At 40.3% G+C, this 16,471-nt stretch overlaps 1 protein-coding gene across 1 annotated transcript in view; it reads left to right on the top strand.

Moving 5' to 3' along the window:
- The window catches only part of si:dkey-192p21.6 (uncharacterized protein LOC565246 homolog), a 163,991-nt gene that overhangs the window by 65,825 nt on the left and 81,695 nt on the right, over positions 1–16,471 (top strand). The window contains exon 7 of the mRNA XM_055661723.1: positions 4,124–4,212. Coding sequence (XP_055517698.1) covers positions 4,124–4,212 — 89 coding nt within the window. The remainder of the gene's footprint in view (positions 1–4,123; positions 4,213–16,471) is intronic.

Raw genomic sequence — 16,471 nt, 5'->3', positions numbered from 1 at the left:
TTTGGCTCTACTCCCTAATCAATCTTTCTAATATCACTGAAGGTAGACACAAAATGCTGGAGTAACTCAGTGGGACAGGCAACATCTCTGGAGAAAAAGAATGGGTGACGTTTCGGGTCAAGACCCTTCTTCAGACTGATAATAACATTTCTTTGGATGTCAGGTCTCTGGCCATGTTAATCAATCAATCAGTTCTCATCTTCCTCATTGCTTCTCCTTTATAGTCTCATTGTGTTTTTCAAATTGTTTAATTCCTCCTTTTGCTATTCTCTAACTGGAATGCCTGAAAGCTTTCTCCATTGGATTTACTGTTCAAATAGTAATAAACTAAGTAAAAAATGAATGAACAATGCCTACCAATGTGACATAGGTAAAGTAGCCTGTTCCCTTAAATCTTTAAATAGAAAGATGAATGAATGCACCTGGAGCGGAACCCTTGCCGCTTGTCCTCTAGTCCCTGAATCTTGGACTACACTCCCCCTAAGTGTGGCTGTGTTCCATCACCATGAGACCCTGGAATTCCCTCTAAGCAGATACAAAAGTTGTCAATTCACTAGTGCATTGATTTTCTTACACGCAAAAATACTGCTTAAAATATTAATGAATAAAATGGTGATCATATATTGATCAGAGATTATTGATTGAAAAGATCTGTGGTGTTGGTGGTACAGCTGTCCAAAAAAAGAGTATGGTGATTGAGAAAGAGAAGGTTTTGTAAATAGGAGAGCTGCCCTGTGACCCACGTACTTAATCATCATATTTGTCAGTGCTTGACCTTGTGATTGCTTTAAGTTTGAACTGTAAGGAAGGTGAAATACGCTTCAGGCACAAATACTTCTACTGTTCCTCAAATAGAAAGAGGTTGATCTGGAGCAAGTTGAATTGTTAAACACACTGCAACCCCACAGTGCCATTAATTATAACACCTTTAAAATAGCATGAGAGGACAGGAATGGTTTGTCATATGAATATGATATGAAGAAAAGATAGAAGCATCAGGGAAAATGATAATGGGAGTTTTAAATGCATTTTGGGGAAGAAACAGTGGTAGCATTCGGAAATGGTCAAATTTACTGATTGCTTTCCTGAAGGAGCACGAGCCAACAAGGCAGCAGATGATCTTAATTTTACATGAGTAATGACAGAAAATAGCAGGCAGTCTGGTATGTAACATGATTGAATATCAATATTGGGTTTGAAGAGGAAGCAGGAGGGTCACAAATCAGGGGTCAGGCTATAACAAAATGAATTGAAGAGGTAAGGAAGGATTGGACTGGAACCCTATGAGAGAATTCACCGGCTGCCCAAACTGTGGGTGGCACTCGGAATTTGTAAGAAAGTAATTGATGGATTTTAAATCTCTCAAATACAAACGCAAAACTTCAGCATTAATATTATCAAGACTCATGACATTGGTGGGACAATTATACATCAATGTAAAAAGCAAAAATAGCAGCAGCAATTCAAGATGCACAGAGCAAAAATGGGAAGGGTAAAGAGGTATATACATTGTAAAGTGAGCAGCATAGTGAGAAGTGACAAGCCTGATAAAATTCAACTTGAATATGACACCTTAAATGACAATAATAGAGGATATAATAAATGCTTAGCGTTGGTTATCACAATGATAGTGGATGAAATATCAGCAGGAGAGAGTAGGAACAGTGATGAGTGAATAAACTGATAAATGGAAGGTCTTTAGTCGATTTTACACATATGATGATGTGAATACACTCTTGCTCATGGTTATGAGTCCAGTTGGAAATAGAAAGCTGAATGTAAAAATTGAAGGAATTTTCTTAATTTGTGGAAACGATATACCTCATGTATGGGGAATGAAAATTCCCATATAAAAATGAATGCTAATTCCTAAGAGACTGCAATACAATACTTCTTATGGTAAGAAATACTGTATTTATATGAGTTAGAAATTATTAAGAAAGATGCTGGAAAAATTGAAGATAGACAAAAATGTGGGAGGAACTCAGCAGGTGAGGCAGCATCTACGGAGAGAAGGAATAGGCGACATTCCGGGTCGGACATTCAGTCTGAAGAAGGGTCTCGACCCGAAACGTCGATTCCTTCTATTCTATTCCTTCTCTCCATAGATGCTGCCTCTCCCGCTGAGTTAGAAATGAATTCACCCAAACTTTAATGAAACCTGCTCTTGATTAGTTATATGAAGATAAATAATTAATTGACCTCGGTAAGTGGGCGGGAGAGTGAGTCAAGCTGGATTGCTACTTCATAAACCTGGCATAGAGTCGATAGACAGAGTGAGACCTTCCGTACTCATTCCGTCATTCTGCGTTCAAGTCCTTTGCTTACGTTGTATCCAGAGCATATAAAATTGTCTGGGATATCTCTCCTGATAATGATAGCTAAAATGTAGGGTGCAGTGGCTTCACTGGGGGAATTGTCTAATTATGCCCTTAAAAATGTTTCAATTACAATTTTGAAATGCTCTATTGGACATCCCAACTGCAACAGTCTATAGAACGAGTGGCCCCAAACACATTATGTGAAGAGTTGCTTCTTGTCATCAGATAAGCTTCTGATTTTGTTACTTTAACTCACCATGCTAAAAGCAAACTGCTGATTTGTATTTGCTGTTCCCTTAAACCGACAGTGGGCATGGTGCTACCACAACGAGGTCTGCCTCTTTAAGAATGGCTCCACCGTGCCCATATCCTCAGTCTGAACACGTCGCTTGTAGCCACAGAGCACTGTCCTTTGCTTAGCTTGGGTTATCTCTGGCCTGACAAATTCTAATGACAAAAAGATCTATCAAATAAAATTAGACTGCAAGCAGATACCGGCTCTGTTTAGCTTGGTAATCTGATCTGTGTCAGACTGAATGTTTAGCCCAGGGCAGCATACATCCAAATCAAATCAACGACTGCTGCGTTCTGTGGCCGGACACATTTGTGTATAAACATCTATGCCAAAACGGGATCTGGAGAATTGTGCTTGTCGTATGACAACAACAACAATTTCCATTAATACAGTATCTTTAATGTAGCAAATTACCCCAACATGCTTCACTGGAGACTTTGAAAACAAGACTATTGAGGCTAAGTTACTAAAACCAGTGATTAAAGTCTGAAGAAGGGTCTCAACCCAAAACGTCACCCATTCCTTCTCTCCAGAGATGCAGCCTGGCCCGCTGAGGTACCATTTTTTTTGTCTACCTTCGATCAAAATCTTAGTTCCTTAAGCAGGAAAAGGAACCAGAATTTGTTTGGGAAGCAATTCCAGAGGAAAGATACCAGAAGACTCGACAGGATTGAGGGAGGTGTCTTGGAGGGTTGTCGGTCTGAGAGAAACTACAGAGATTGAAAGAAGAGAAATCATTGAAGCAGTTTAAAGCCAGGATGACAATTTTAAAGTTGAGGCACTGCTGGGGTTCATTGCAGGTTAGCATTCATCATGTTAGGACAAAACCAGTTTTGGTCTCCCTAAACTTCTCTGACCAAGAAGCATAAGTAGCCATTCAGCCCATTGATCCTGGTCGGCCATTTAGAATGATCATGACTGATCTTCCACTTCGTCCATGTTCCTGACCTTTTCACCTACTCCTTGCTTTCCAACTAATCTCCTCAAATGTATCGAATTATAGAAATTAGTATACAGTTGGTCAACTGTACTTGCACTTGGTATCAATATTTCATCCAGAGGAGATTAGAATTGGGGCAGCTGTTATTCCATCATTTAATAAACATCATTTATTATGGATACTCAGAGGTCACTGCCTGTCTTCGATGTTGTAGATCCAATCAATTAATATTTACATCTTTTCTGTGACAATTGCATATAAAGTGATAGTCAGACAACCATACACAGAAAATGAGGCCCTGTGTACCGCTATGCCCATGCCAACTATTGTGCAATAATCCTACCCATTTACTTAAATTAGTAGCCTCAACAAGGGCGCACTTCCATTGCAACGTGAGAAATGATTAACACTCCAAAGCAGCCTACCATGCAAAACCTTATTAAACACCTTGCTGAAGCCCAGATAGACAATATCTATGGCTTTGGCCTTGTCAACCTTTTTTGTCTTCTTTAGCCTCCAACCACCCCTTTGGGAAATGCTTAATTACGTTTATGTTCTCCATTTCAGGAACTTGCTCCTGTAAGTGACGCTGATGCCTCAGCCAAGGCCACAAAACCCAAATCTCGGCGATTACGTTCCCTTGATACTTTTCGTGGGTAAGGTTTGTCTCTTCTTTTGACTGTTGTGATTCCCCTGTGTTTGTACCTAAATGCAGTCTGTTGGTACCCTGCTCAGTTTTATCTCTTTGGCTCTTTATTTCATCATACTGGAAAACACTGAAGCCATCGCTCAGCTTTCTGAATCTATATTTGTTTGAAAATGTCTGCTTTATATATTCAGCGAATCTCAGTTAGTTTCCCAATAGTTACTGCAGGGGTTCCTGAAAGATTTCCAATGTTGTCAGGGTTTGTAAAGGGCCTGTCCCACTGTACGAGCGAATTCAAGAGTTCTCCCGAGTTTCCCCTGATTCAAACTCGGTGAATTACGGTAATAGCCACTTGTAGGTACTCGGGGCTCTCGTGGACATTTTTCAACGTGTTGAAAAATCTTCACGAGTCTTCATGAGCTTGCCGCGTTTCCTGAGTACCTGCCGTTAGAATTACGAGCCGCTAAGAGACGTCCCGAGCTCCGACGTAACCGCTACGTACATTCTATGTGCTTACCATGAGTTTGATTTTTTTTTAACTCGGAAGAGCTCTTGACTTACCTCGGACAGTGGGACTGGCCCTTTAGTATCAGTAGAGATGAGCCTGCTGCCTTATTCCAGCCAACGGGTTTTTAAGGACAAGATAAGACTCTATATTTTCATACTCCAGCATTGTGTGTCCTTTTTTTTATAAACCAGCATATGTAGTTTCTTGTTTCCACATTTTACTGCTCCACAATAACATCTCCTTAAGATATGCCTACCTTGAAGAAGTCCTCCTCCTCTCTCCAATGAGAGTTCTGTGTGACCCTCTGTCACTGTTACCCCTCTGTGATTCCTGTTGCTCTCCTGCTCCTTGATGAATCCGAAGAGGGATCCTGACCCAAAATGTCGGCCAACATGTTCTCCAGAGATGTTGTCTGACCCGCTGAGATTAGTCCAGCACTTTGTGTCTTTTTTGTAATCTGCAGTTCCTTTTGTCCGATATTCATTGACCATAATACCTCTTAAGCTCATTCCTGAACTTCTGGACCTTGGACTTGGTCTGCATCTGTTGATTAGAATTGGTTGTAGCATTTCCTTCACTCTCAGGGATGTGTGCCCAGTCCCTTGCTCTACTCCTTCTACACCCACGACTGTGTGCCCATGCACAGAACCTCCTGGAGTATCAGCAGTATGAACGAGTTAGTTGTTGACCTGAGGAAGAAGGGGTGGCTGTGGGGGACGGTCTGCAAGAAACACAACTTTACCCTCATCGATGAAGCTACTGTAGATATGGTCAAAAACATCAAGTTCCTAGGCACCCACATCAGCAGTAACGTATCCTGCTTCCTTCACACTGATGCAACAATCAAAAAAGCTCAACAGTATATTTACTGTCTCAGGCGATTGAGAGGATCCAGCATTGCGGCATTTTCTTGAACCTCTTCAGAACGTATTCTGATGGGATGCATCTCAGCCTGGCATGACAATTGCTCAGCTCTTAGCTGCCTGAATCTGCAGAGCTTGGTGAACAATGTCCAATCTATCACAGGTCTGTCATTTCATTCCATCCTGTCCATCTTCATCGGGCATTGCACCAGGAAGGCTGGAAGTATCGTCAAGGAAGACAGCTACCCAGGCCACTTGCTTTCCTCTCTACTTTCTTGGAGAAGGTACAGGAGCTTGATAGTCCAGATATCCACTGTAATTCACCTCCTGAACCAGTCACCTCTTTCACACCTCATTGCTGGATGTGCTGCCACACACTCTTACTTTCAACTCCATCTCATCCAATTATTATTTTATTGTACTTGAATTTTCTTTTGCATGACTTGGATTTTTCATTACAATCTTGCATTATTCTATGGTTTCGCTCCCGTCGTATTTAATGTAGTATTTATCGTTATTGTAAGTATACTGTTTACTGTATGAGCTTCATGTGAACAAGGAATTTCATTGCAATCTGACATTAGACATCTAAATCTGAATCTAAAGTGTTCAGCTGTGTGGAGTTGTTTCACAATTTCAGGAGCACTGGCTAGGTTCAGACGTAAAATGCTTTCTATGTGAAATGTATATGACTTCCTCATTACTGCATGAATTTCCTCAGGGGCAATCCAGTATTTTTGTCCACAAAGACATGCTGATAATCAAATTGACTGTTTGTAGAGGTAAGTGGCAAAATAGAATGGAGTTGGTGGGCATGAACGAGGTTTAGCAGAAAGTCAGGAGGGGAGAATAGGACTGCTAGTATTGCTTTTGGAGGTAGCATTAACACAATGGGCAGAATGGCCTCCATCTGTGTTATATTTAGTCAGTAAGCTCTGCAGTAGCAACACAAGCTACTGAATGTGCAAGATGCAAAAGCTAGTGTGGCAGCAGCTGGACACTTGATCATCTTCTAGGATGTAAAGGGATTTAATAGCTATGACAATGGATTATGCCATGAAGTGGTGAAAGGTCATCGCCTGGTTACAGGGCAATTAAAAAAAATATATATATTGTTTTCTGATGTGTGTGTGAGATGTCGTTCATCAAAATAACAAAATGAAATAAACAGCATCTGCTCCGTGGGAAGAATGGAGTGCTGTTTATTTATTTTTCCTATTTTTTAAATTATTAAAGCACAATCTGGGTTGAGTGGTTTCTAATCTGATTTGTATGCTGTGCATATTGTACGGTACCAGACTCTAGGATGCTAAACCCGATCGCTGTCATTGCAAGCATATAATAATTAAGTGAAGTGCCTGCAGATTACAGGGTTAATGACTTGTCCCACTTTCACGATCTAATTCACCACCTTTTTTACTCGTGGACATTTTTCATCATGTTGAAAAAACGCCCCAACCTACTTGATGCCACGAGTACCTACGACTAGCATCACGACCGACCTACGACCTCGTGACCACCATGCTGCGAGTATGAGTCAAGGGCAAACTCAGCAGAGGTCGTGAATTAGGTTGTGAAAGTGGGACAGGCCCTTTAGGGCTGAAATAAGACAATTGCTTCTCATAGTAGCAAGATAAATGTTTGTATCCAAGAAATTATTTCCAATAGGCATAATTTTATACCCAGTCAGAATAGGTTTTATTGGGGAAAGTGGGCAAACCCAAATGATTTAAAAAAAAAAGTTGTGTATATTTGTGGTATCAATTGTGTGGGCAAGTTGGGCTGAAGGGCCTCTTTCCACACTGTATCACTCTATGACTCTAATGTCAGTGTGTCTGTGATATCATTCGGCAACTTGCGGTCTGCAAGGAAATGTGTATCTGTATCCATGTCGTACATTATGAAGCCTCTTAGAATAAATAGCTGGAGAGGTGGAATGGGATTTCTCCCAACGAGCCAGCATGGACTTAATGGGCTTGCATCGCCTCCTTTGTTGTTGCCTGTGTAAGATTAACAGTGAATCTTCCACTTAATTTTGATGTTCTTATTTCTGCTCTAAATGAAAGAACCTGTGGAAGACAGTTCTTAAATCAGACAAAAAATCCTGGAATCTTATGGAATCTGAAGTTAGCAATATCAGGGTCCAGCAGAACCTTTGTATATTGTAGCCAAGGCGACTGAGTTTCTGTGCCACAGTTGTTGTTCCTAAGAATAAGTCAATGGTCGCAGAGGTCCAATGAATAAAAACAGAATCGGACAGAATCTGCCACAGGAAAGAAATAGGCTCTGATTATTCCTCAAAATTGGTTCATGTTGCAGATTCCTGTCCCTGAGGTCAGGTCTCTTACAATATATGGTTGCAGGTGACAGTGGGTGTGAAATGGCAGTATGTGTTAACTGAATGCAGAAGTTAGTCCCTGGTACAAGGAAACCTGATCACAACGCAGAAGTACATTTCAACAGTTTCTATCCTATCTAGGATATATTAATACAAATATTATTAATTTCATGTTTGAATGTTACTGGGTCCGTTGATGGAATTTCAAAGTCTGCAATTTCTGATTGTAAAACATTTGATCCTGGTGATTGATGGAGGAGTTAAACCCACTGAAGCAAACATCAAAACTATTAACACCCCATTAATCCCAATAAATGAAATCTAGCAATAAACATGGAAAAAGTAAAGGTCAGTCCAAATTAAAATGGTGATATCTCAAGAGTGGTTTGCTATGAAAACAGAATAAGTGTCTTTCATTTAAATTGGAGGGAAATAGGGATTTTGATGGATGACCTTTTGGACCAATCCTTTGAGCAAGAAAGGATTGCCTGAGAAATTAATTACAATTATGCAATTATACAATTGAAAAAGTTTCTGCAGTAAAATGTAACGATACTAACGATTTCCAGATTGCTCAGTCACCATCACCACTTGACTGAATTCCTGAAGACTCTGGGACTACGGATGCTGGCCATCACATCCCTCCACCCCTCGGTACTGACACCCAGACAGCACATTTCCACAACCTTAACCATTTAATGCTTTTAACTGCCATTAAGCCATCCTTGGATATCTCTTCAAGAGAAGAGACCCAGTCTGTTCATCCTTTCCTGATATGCAAACCTTGATTTTCTGATAGTAATGTAAATCTCTCTGTGCCCTCTCCCATATCTCTATATTCATATTATATATTGACAAGGCTGTAAAAGTGCTCTTATATGTGCTGTAACCAACACTTCCCAACATCAATTCTGTCCCTTTTGAAATAAATTCTAGACATTACATACAATTTTATGGTATCAATAAATGGTTTACTGTAGGGTGTTTTTAATTGGTAGGTGACTAGTTGGAACCCATTTGACTCCCTTTACTAATGGGATTTTAAAAAATGCATTGTGAGTATTTACATAACATGTTAATGTACATGTTATTGTATTTTGGGCCAATTTGCAGTCTGTGGTCTTGCATTTTTTTGTATATTCATCCTTCATTGATGTATTCAGATTCAGTGCAAATACATCGTTTGAGCACTCTGTTGCCTCTATCACAAAACAACAGCAAGACACAAGACGTAGTGAGATGTGGATCAATCTATAGCTATTGTCCAATGTTTTTTTTTGTTTTCATTTTAATCAATGTATTCCATTAATTGCATAAGGATTTTTGTTCCTGACACTCTATGTGGTGCCCAATCATCATTCAAACCAAAGTTAAATAAATTACATTGCAAGTTAATATAGGCGCATGAAAAAAGTCTACTATTTACAGTATATCCTGAAATAAAAGCATCGAGCTGTACAGCACGGAAATGGTCCTTCAGCCTATCTTGTCCACCTTTAAAAAGTGATTAAAATGGAAAATCCTACATTTGACTGATCATATTAATTTAAATTGCAGAAAAGTTGGATATTTTATTACACAGGCAGAGGTTGAATTGTTGGCAGGTAATTAAAGCAACATTTGTTAGTAATGCACTGCTGGAACACAGACATTTAGATAGAGAAACGATGCTAACATTACAGATGCAGGCATCTCAGAATCTCTGATACTGTGCGTGTTTGAAGCATTAATTCATTTTGTTCTGTTCAATGGATTTTGTGTAAGCATTTACATTTTTTTTCCTGTCGTTCTAATGTGACTTCAAATACAGAAAGAGAGGACAGTTGTGAATCTGGTTTAATTCCAAACACAGGCATTGGCTAGTGGCTTCATCACTGAGAGCAATGGAAGGAATGAGAACTGCACATCCCAGTCAAGCAGTCAACTGTGCCAGTGCCAAAGCAGGAACAGACAGAGCTTCAAAGAGTGCAGTGCCTTTATTCCTTATCACGGAATCAATAAATAATTTCTAGAGCCTATCGTCAGCTTTGAAAGAAATTAAAAACACTAGCTTCAGTCGAAATTACACACACACTCCCCCCCCCTCCCTAACTCCCCCCCTCTCCCCCCACTCCCTCTTCCCCCCCTCCCTCTATCACCCCCCCCTACCCCCACTCTCCCCCCTCCCTCCTCCTCTTACCCCCCTCCCCCTCTGTGTGTGCGGAAATTCTATCCCTAATTTTGTGCAGTGCGTGTTATTTACAGTGATCACACTCAGACATCTATTTGATTAACATAACCAATCCAACCTGGATTAGATTAATAGTAGACATTTGTGTGATAGTGTAATGATTATAATGTAGACTGTGCAGTGCTATCTTTGGAATGAAACAAGCCAAGAATAATGCAGCTTGTAATTTTAGATTGATATTCTCGAGGTCAGCCAACTTCACAAGGATGAATCTTCAGAGGTTTACGTCTCCGCAGTTTCCCTACCGGTACTTCCCTCCCCCTAGGGGTTAAGTACAGTAAATTGGTGAAAATCCATGTCGCTGTTGCCTGTACATCATCTGCTGGATGGAACAGACAGATTGTCTGAATGGAATTGCACTGTCACAGAGTTTCTTCCATACTACCTTCATTAATCATTTTCATGCACACAACATCTTATGAATGGCATGCCATAACTGAGGTTAATGTTAATGGCGAGATATAGCAAAAATCTTTGTTACATTTCCAAAATGTTGCAAATAGATGAACATCCAAACTACAGCTAAGAGCTAAAAGTAACATTCCAACTCTGACATTCTGGCTCACATAACTCTGCCAATAATTTTCGTTTAGCTTAGCTTACCGGGTTTGCGCCGTACGGTGGCAGCCTCGTCAACAGTCTGTCTCGTCCTTTTCCCCTTTCGTTGTTTTTAGTGCGTTGTTAAATGTATGTTTTAGTGTATCTTTGGTGTTGTATTATGTGGGGGGTGGGGGAAACATTTTTTAATCTCTTTCCTCGACGGAGATGCGACTTTTTCCGTGTCGTATCTCCGTTCGCACTGTGACCTAACATCATGGAGCTGGCGGGCCTTTTGCTGGGGATCGACTTCGGGAATTCCAACCGCGGGATCCTGCGGACATCGTGGAGCTCGCAGTCCCTTGGTTAGGGATCGACTTCGGGAGCTCCAAGCGCGGGATCCTGCGGACTTAACAACATGGAGCTTGGTTAGGAGGAGCTTCGACCATCCCGATCGTGCGAGCTTCGATCGCCGGCTGCGGGAGTTTTGAACGCCCCGACTGTGGATGGTTCGACTGCCCCGACCATGGGAGAAAAGGAGGGAAGAAGATAATACGTTATTGCCTTTCATCACAGTGCGCTGTGGTGGATGTTTATGTTAATTTTTATGTAGTTGTGTGCCTTGTTGCTTTTTTTGGTATGACTGTGTGGCAAATCAAATTCCTTGTATGTTGGGTCAGGTCAGGGGGAGTTCCCCCCCGCCACGGGTACCATGTAATCCCGTGCTACCTGCCCCATGGTCGGATAGTCGGCGACTAAACCGTCTCCCCCTCCTGGTTTGCCAGGTGAGGAGGGGGCTGTGGACCCCCAGCAGGACCATAAACAAGACCTGTCAAAAGGCGGATGAGCTTCTAGCTTTGACCACTGAGTAGAAAACATTGTATTAATGAACTATTCTAGGACCAACGCATAGTGTTTGCCGAGACCAGTGCCATGTTGATGGAGCTCTTACATCTTCAGATGAGGTAATGAACTCTGCTCCATCTTGTTTACCCTTGAGGTTCAGATGAATGTTGAAGGTCTTGAAGTACTTTGAAATAGGGCATTATTTAGTCATTTATCAAATGAACTTGTTGCAGTAAACGGCACCATTTATTTTCATATTTACATTCCTAATTGGTCACACACCAAGGAGTCATCCACATCGCTGGATGTGGAGTTACATATAATCAAATACAGGGGAGGATCGGTAATTTCCTTCCCTCAGGAACATTAATGAAGCTGATGAGTTTTTGCAACCACCCAGTAGTTTCAAGGTCACTGCCACTAAGATTAGCTTTAATTCCAACTATGTTCAATTAATTAAACTTAAATTCTCCCAGTTGCTATTGTGGCATTCAAACACTTGTCTCTGGATCAACAGTTCAGAACTCCTGCTGTTGTGGCAGTCATTTTACCATTGTTTTGCCATGTTACATTATTAAAACCTAAGCAGTTTAAAATTTTTAATTGAAAGTTGACCAAGCATCAGGTGTATTTGCAAAAGATTTTCCCTAAATTTCAGCTAATAATTTATATTCAGAAATATTACCAAAAGCTTTCTGTGAGCTTAAAGAAATGAATTATATTCACAGATTGCCCCTGTCCAACAGTTGGATATTTTGTCAAACAAAAAACCATTCAAGTTCAACAATTGATCTGGTGGCATCATTTACTGAATATGCTCCTGTGAGGTCATTCTCACCTCTGCACTATCTGTGGCATTTCAACATGTCCCATTGTCTTTTCCCTGTTTCCCAATGCTGAGTCCACTAAATGTGTGACCAGTGTCAATTATCTTCTTTAGGTTTCAAGCTGGTTTTTTTCTAGGGATGTTTTGTGAGTTTTTTTTTAGTGATATTTGAATACTCGATCAATGTATCGCTAGCCTCAAACAGTAGATTGGCTGCTAATTTCATAAATGTACATGTCAAAGTGTTATAACTTAATATTTTGGCTTTGAAATGAGAGAAATCAAGTCACCGAAGCCACCCGTGAATGTGTCTATAACATTTGAGCATTATCTATCTGTGATTTACAGTTGTTTATTTTAATTATTGCTAAATTAAAACTAGTTGTATACTGGAGTTTCCGACGTACTCTTTTAGAATTTGAGCTTCCTTATTGGGAACAGGGACCAATGCATTAAATTTTTAAAAATGTATATACTTAAACATGGCAACCTGGAGATTCTGTTAGGGTGTATTAGTTTGTCTAACAGAAATTGAAACATTTCAGCCAAAGGTGCAGCAAGCAATTCGACTAATTGTCGGAGGTCTGGGAAGATATGGCCTGTAGAATATATAAGGGAGGAAAATTAGATGTCATGTATTTGGAATTGTCTGGAGGGGTATTGCAGAGATTGCTGCTCAAGCCCCAGCTACTTACAATCTATGTTAAGAATTTGTTTGAAGGTAATGGTTCGTAAGTATAAACTCAGTAGGGGTGTGACTGTGAGCATAGTGAATGATTCAAGGGACTATGGGGAAACCAATTGAGCGGGCGAGAACAATGCATATTGAACGTGATGTGGAAAAATGTGAAATCATCCACGCTGGAGCACATAATAAACCAGCAGAGTATTTGTAAAGTGACGGAAAGTTAGTTAGTATTGATGTTCAAATGGACCTTGGCCTGTATATATTTCACTGAAGGCCAACATGCAAGTACAACCAGCAGTTTGAAGACAGATGGTCGGCTGTGCATCTCTATCAAACCCTTTATAATGAAAGGGTTTGAATACAAGAGTAAATACATTGTATTGCAATTGTATTAAGCTTTGGTGGTTTAACTGTGGTAGAGTGTATACTTTTGATCTCATTACCAAGAAAGGGTTCGCTTGCCCCAAGGGTGTACAATAAAGATGTAACGGGCAGGTTCCAGTGAAAGTGGGTTGGTATAAGAAGTGATTGAGTAGACCGAACTGTATTATTTATTGTTTACAACAATGAGAGAGAGATCACAGAATGTTAAATGTATAAAGGCCACAGAGAACCTTTCCCTTGATTGATGAGTCTTATACCAGGGACTACATTTTGAGGAAAGGTTTTAGCTGTTTATGACTGAGGTGAGAAGGATTTCTTCACAAATCGTTGATATTCTCCACCCCATGTGGCTGTGGATGCTCTCTTAGTTTAATTTTAAACATAGATTGATAGAGTTAAGGGACGTGAGGGCTGTGCTAGAAAATGAAGTGGAACATCAGCCAATATCTTGATGAATAGTGGATCAAGCTTGATGGCCTACTCCTACTCATATTTCTTCTGTTCAAAATCTACATCCAATGCCAATCATGTTTCCATCATCCATTATGTGGTGACTCTGCCCACAAGACTGGCCACACATTCAGACTGAACATTTACTCTGGCAAGTCTCCGATAATCACACTGTGAGAGGCACTTTCAGCCTGTTATTAAAATGCAAAGGCACCTTTTCAAGCAACACCATTAAGAACTATTTATTTACCCAGAAACTATCTTCAATAACATTTGTCAATGATCCGGTGTAAATTTTGCGAGAAACCTATTTTAACCTCCAGTACATTAACAGTTCAGCATCAAGTGAATGGAAAGATATAGCATGGCAACAGATCCTTCAGCCACCCAAGACCACACTGACCACCCATTTACACTAACCCCACACTAATCAACCACCCCTCCCGATATGATTTTATTTGAGCTAATTAGCCTAATTTGCACCAGACTACTAATTGTACTCGCAGCAAATCTTCCATTTCGATATGATTCGATACGATGTGATAGAAATGTATTTATCCCAGGAGAGAAATTGATTTGCCAACAGTCATAAAAACACAAAATACATGAAACATGAAATGAAAATGACGAGTGAAAAGGTGGAATGGCTTGGGGAATATGAAAAGATTGGGGGGGGGGATTTGGGAATCAGTCTCAGTCGACCCCATGATAGAAGGGGAGGAGGTGTACAGTTTAATAGCCACAGGGAAGAAGCATTGTGGCAGAGTAGGTAGACCTCTTGTCTTTTCAGCTCCAGTGTTCTGTTTTCAATCCTTAGTTCAAGTGCTGCCTGGAGTTTGCACATTCTCCCTGTGATCCATGGGTATTAGAACATAGAACAGTACAGCACAGGACAGGCCCTTCGGCCCACAATGATTGTGCCGAACATGATGCCAAGTTAAACTGATCTCTTCTGACTACAAATGATCGATATCCCTCTATTCCTTGCACTTCCATGTGCCGACCTAAAAAGCTCTTAAACACCACTATCATATCTGCCTCCACCACAACCACTGCCAATGCCTTCCAGGCCCCCACCACTCTCTGCGTAATAAAAAACATGTCGTGCACATCTCCATAGTCTTTCCCCCTCTCACATAGCGAATCCCTCTAAAATTGGACATTACCACCATGGGGGAAAAAATCTGACTGTCTACCTCATCTATGCCTCTCATCATTTTATATACTTCTATTGTCTTCCCTTAATCGTTGAAGTTTCTCAGTTTCTCGTGTTTCTTCCCACATTCCAAATATTTGCTGTCTGGTTGGATTATTGCATCCCCTGGTGTGAATACTTGGGGGGGGTCATTGGCGCAGAAGAGTAAGTACGGGAAATAAGGGAAGGAATAGGATTGATGGGACTGCTCAGACAGCTAGTGTAGCCTTGTTGGGCTGATGAGATAAGATAATCATTGACACTGGCAATAGCATGCCCTTGCAGGAGATACAGTCAACCATCAATAAACCTAATCATCACCATTAATTCATTACTCACCCCGTGCTTCAAATGTTCTTTAAATCTGCTTGATGTTTAACATATTTAGTAGACTTTGGACATTATGAAGTCATATTTGAAAGCATGTGATGGGGATCCTTTATATTCCCTTAAATAGGAAATAAATCTAATACAAGCTTTGACCTTCATCTGAACTGTCCTGTACAAAGCGAAAGGTACCTGACTCGCCTCTTGCTCACAAAATGGCACAGGAAAGTTCATTTCCCTAACATTATTACCGTACGCTGTAATGAGGATGAATGCAGCAAATAATGAGTGAATTGGAGTGCATAGTAAGTGTTAATTGCAACTGCTGAAATGCTTGTAAATTTAACGGTGCTACTGCAGTCTGCTTTCCCAAAGGGCGCATTATCTTTCTGTAATCTACACAGCTTGCTCTCCTCTACTCATAGATCCTTGCAGGGGGATTGATGGAAAGGAAGGGCCAGCGTATTAAGTTAATGACTTGGGTGGGAGATCAGAGGTGGAAAAATCCATTTCCAGTCAGGGCCTTGATAAGCGGAAACTAAGCATAACAAACGACATGTTTCCCAGTCTCCTGTTCTTAGCAAAGATTATAGATGAGACAGATAGAACATACAGGGATTTTGAATTTTTCGGTTTAGTTCAAGTATGTCTTTCCTTCCTTTTGAACCATTTCAATTAATGGGTAAAATCAGGTATTTTTGATTTGGTTTTAATCTTTGGTCAAATATATCAAATTTGTGTTATAAATGCCAACTAAATTGGTATTAATAATAAATTATTCCTGCACATATCAGGTCTGTTGTTGCATATATTTTTACTACTTGGGTTTTTTTACACTCAAGATACCCAGTCACAGTATATAGGTTACACATTTGTAATCAATGGCTCATTGGAAAGCTGCATTCTTAAAGTAAAATGTTTGGTTAACATTAAAGATATATTGTAACCAATGTTTCTTTGATGGCAATGTGCATTAAACCAATGTTTTAAAGTTGGTCTCTGTCATTTCCTCAGTTATTATTGGTAAAAGACAAAAATATTCTAGGCCTATGTTTACATTAAAAAAACTCATTGTGC

Source organism: Leucoraja erinacea, chromosome 34, assembly GCF_028641065.1.
Source record: "Leucoraja erinacea ecotype New England chromosome 34, Leri_hhj_1, whole genome shotgun sequence".
Lineage (NCBI taxonomy): Eukaryota > Metazoa > Chordata > Chondrichthyes > Rajiformes > Rajidae > Leucoraja > Leucoraja erinaceus.
Note: the sequence above shows the minus strand (reverse complement) of the source record. Positions and strands in the feature narration are given on the sequence as shown.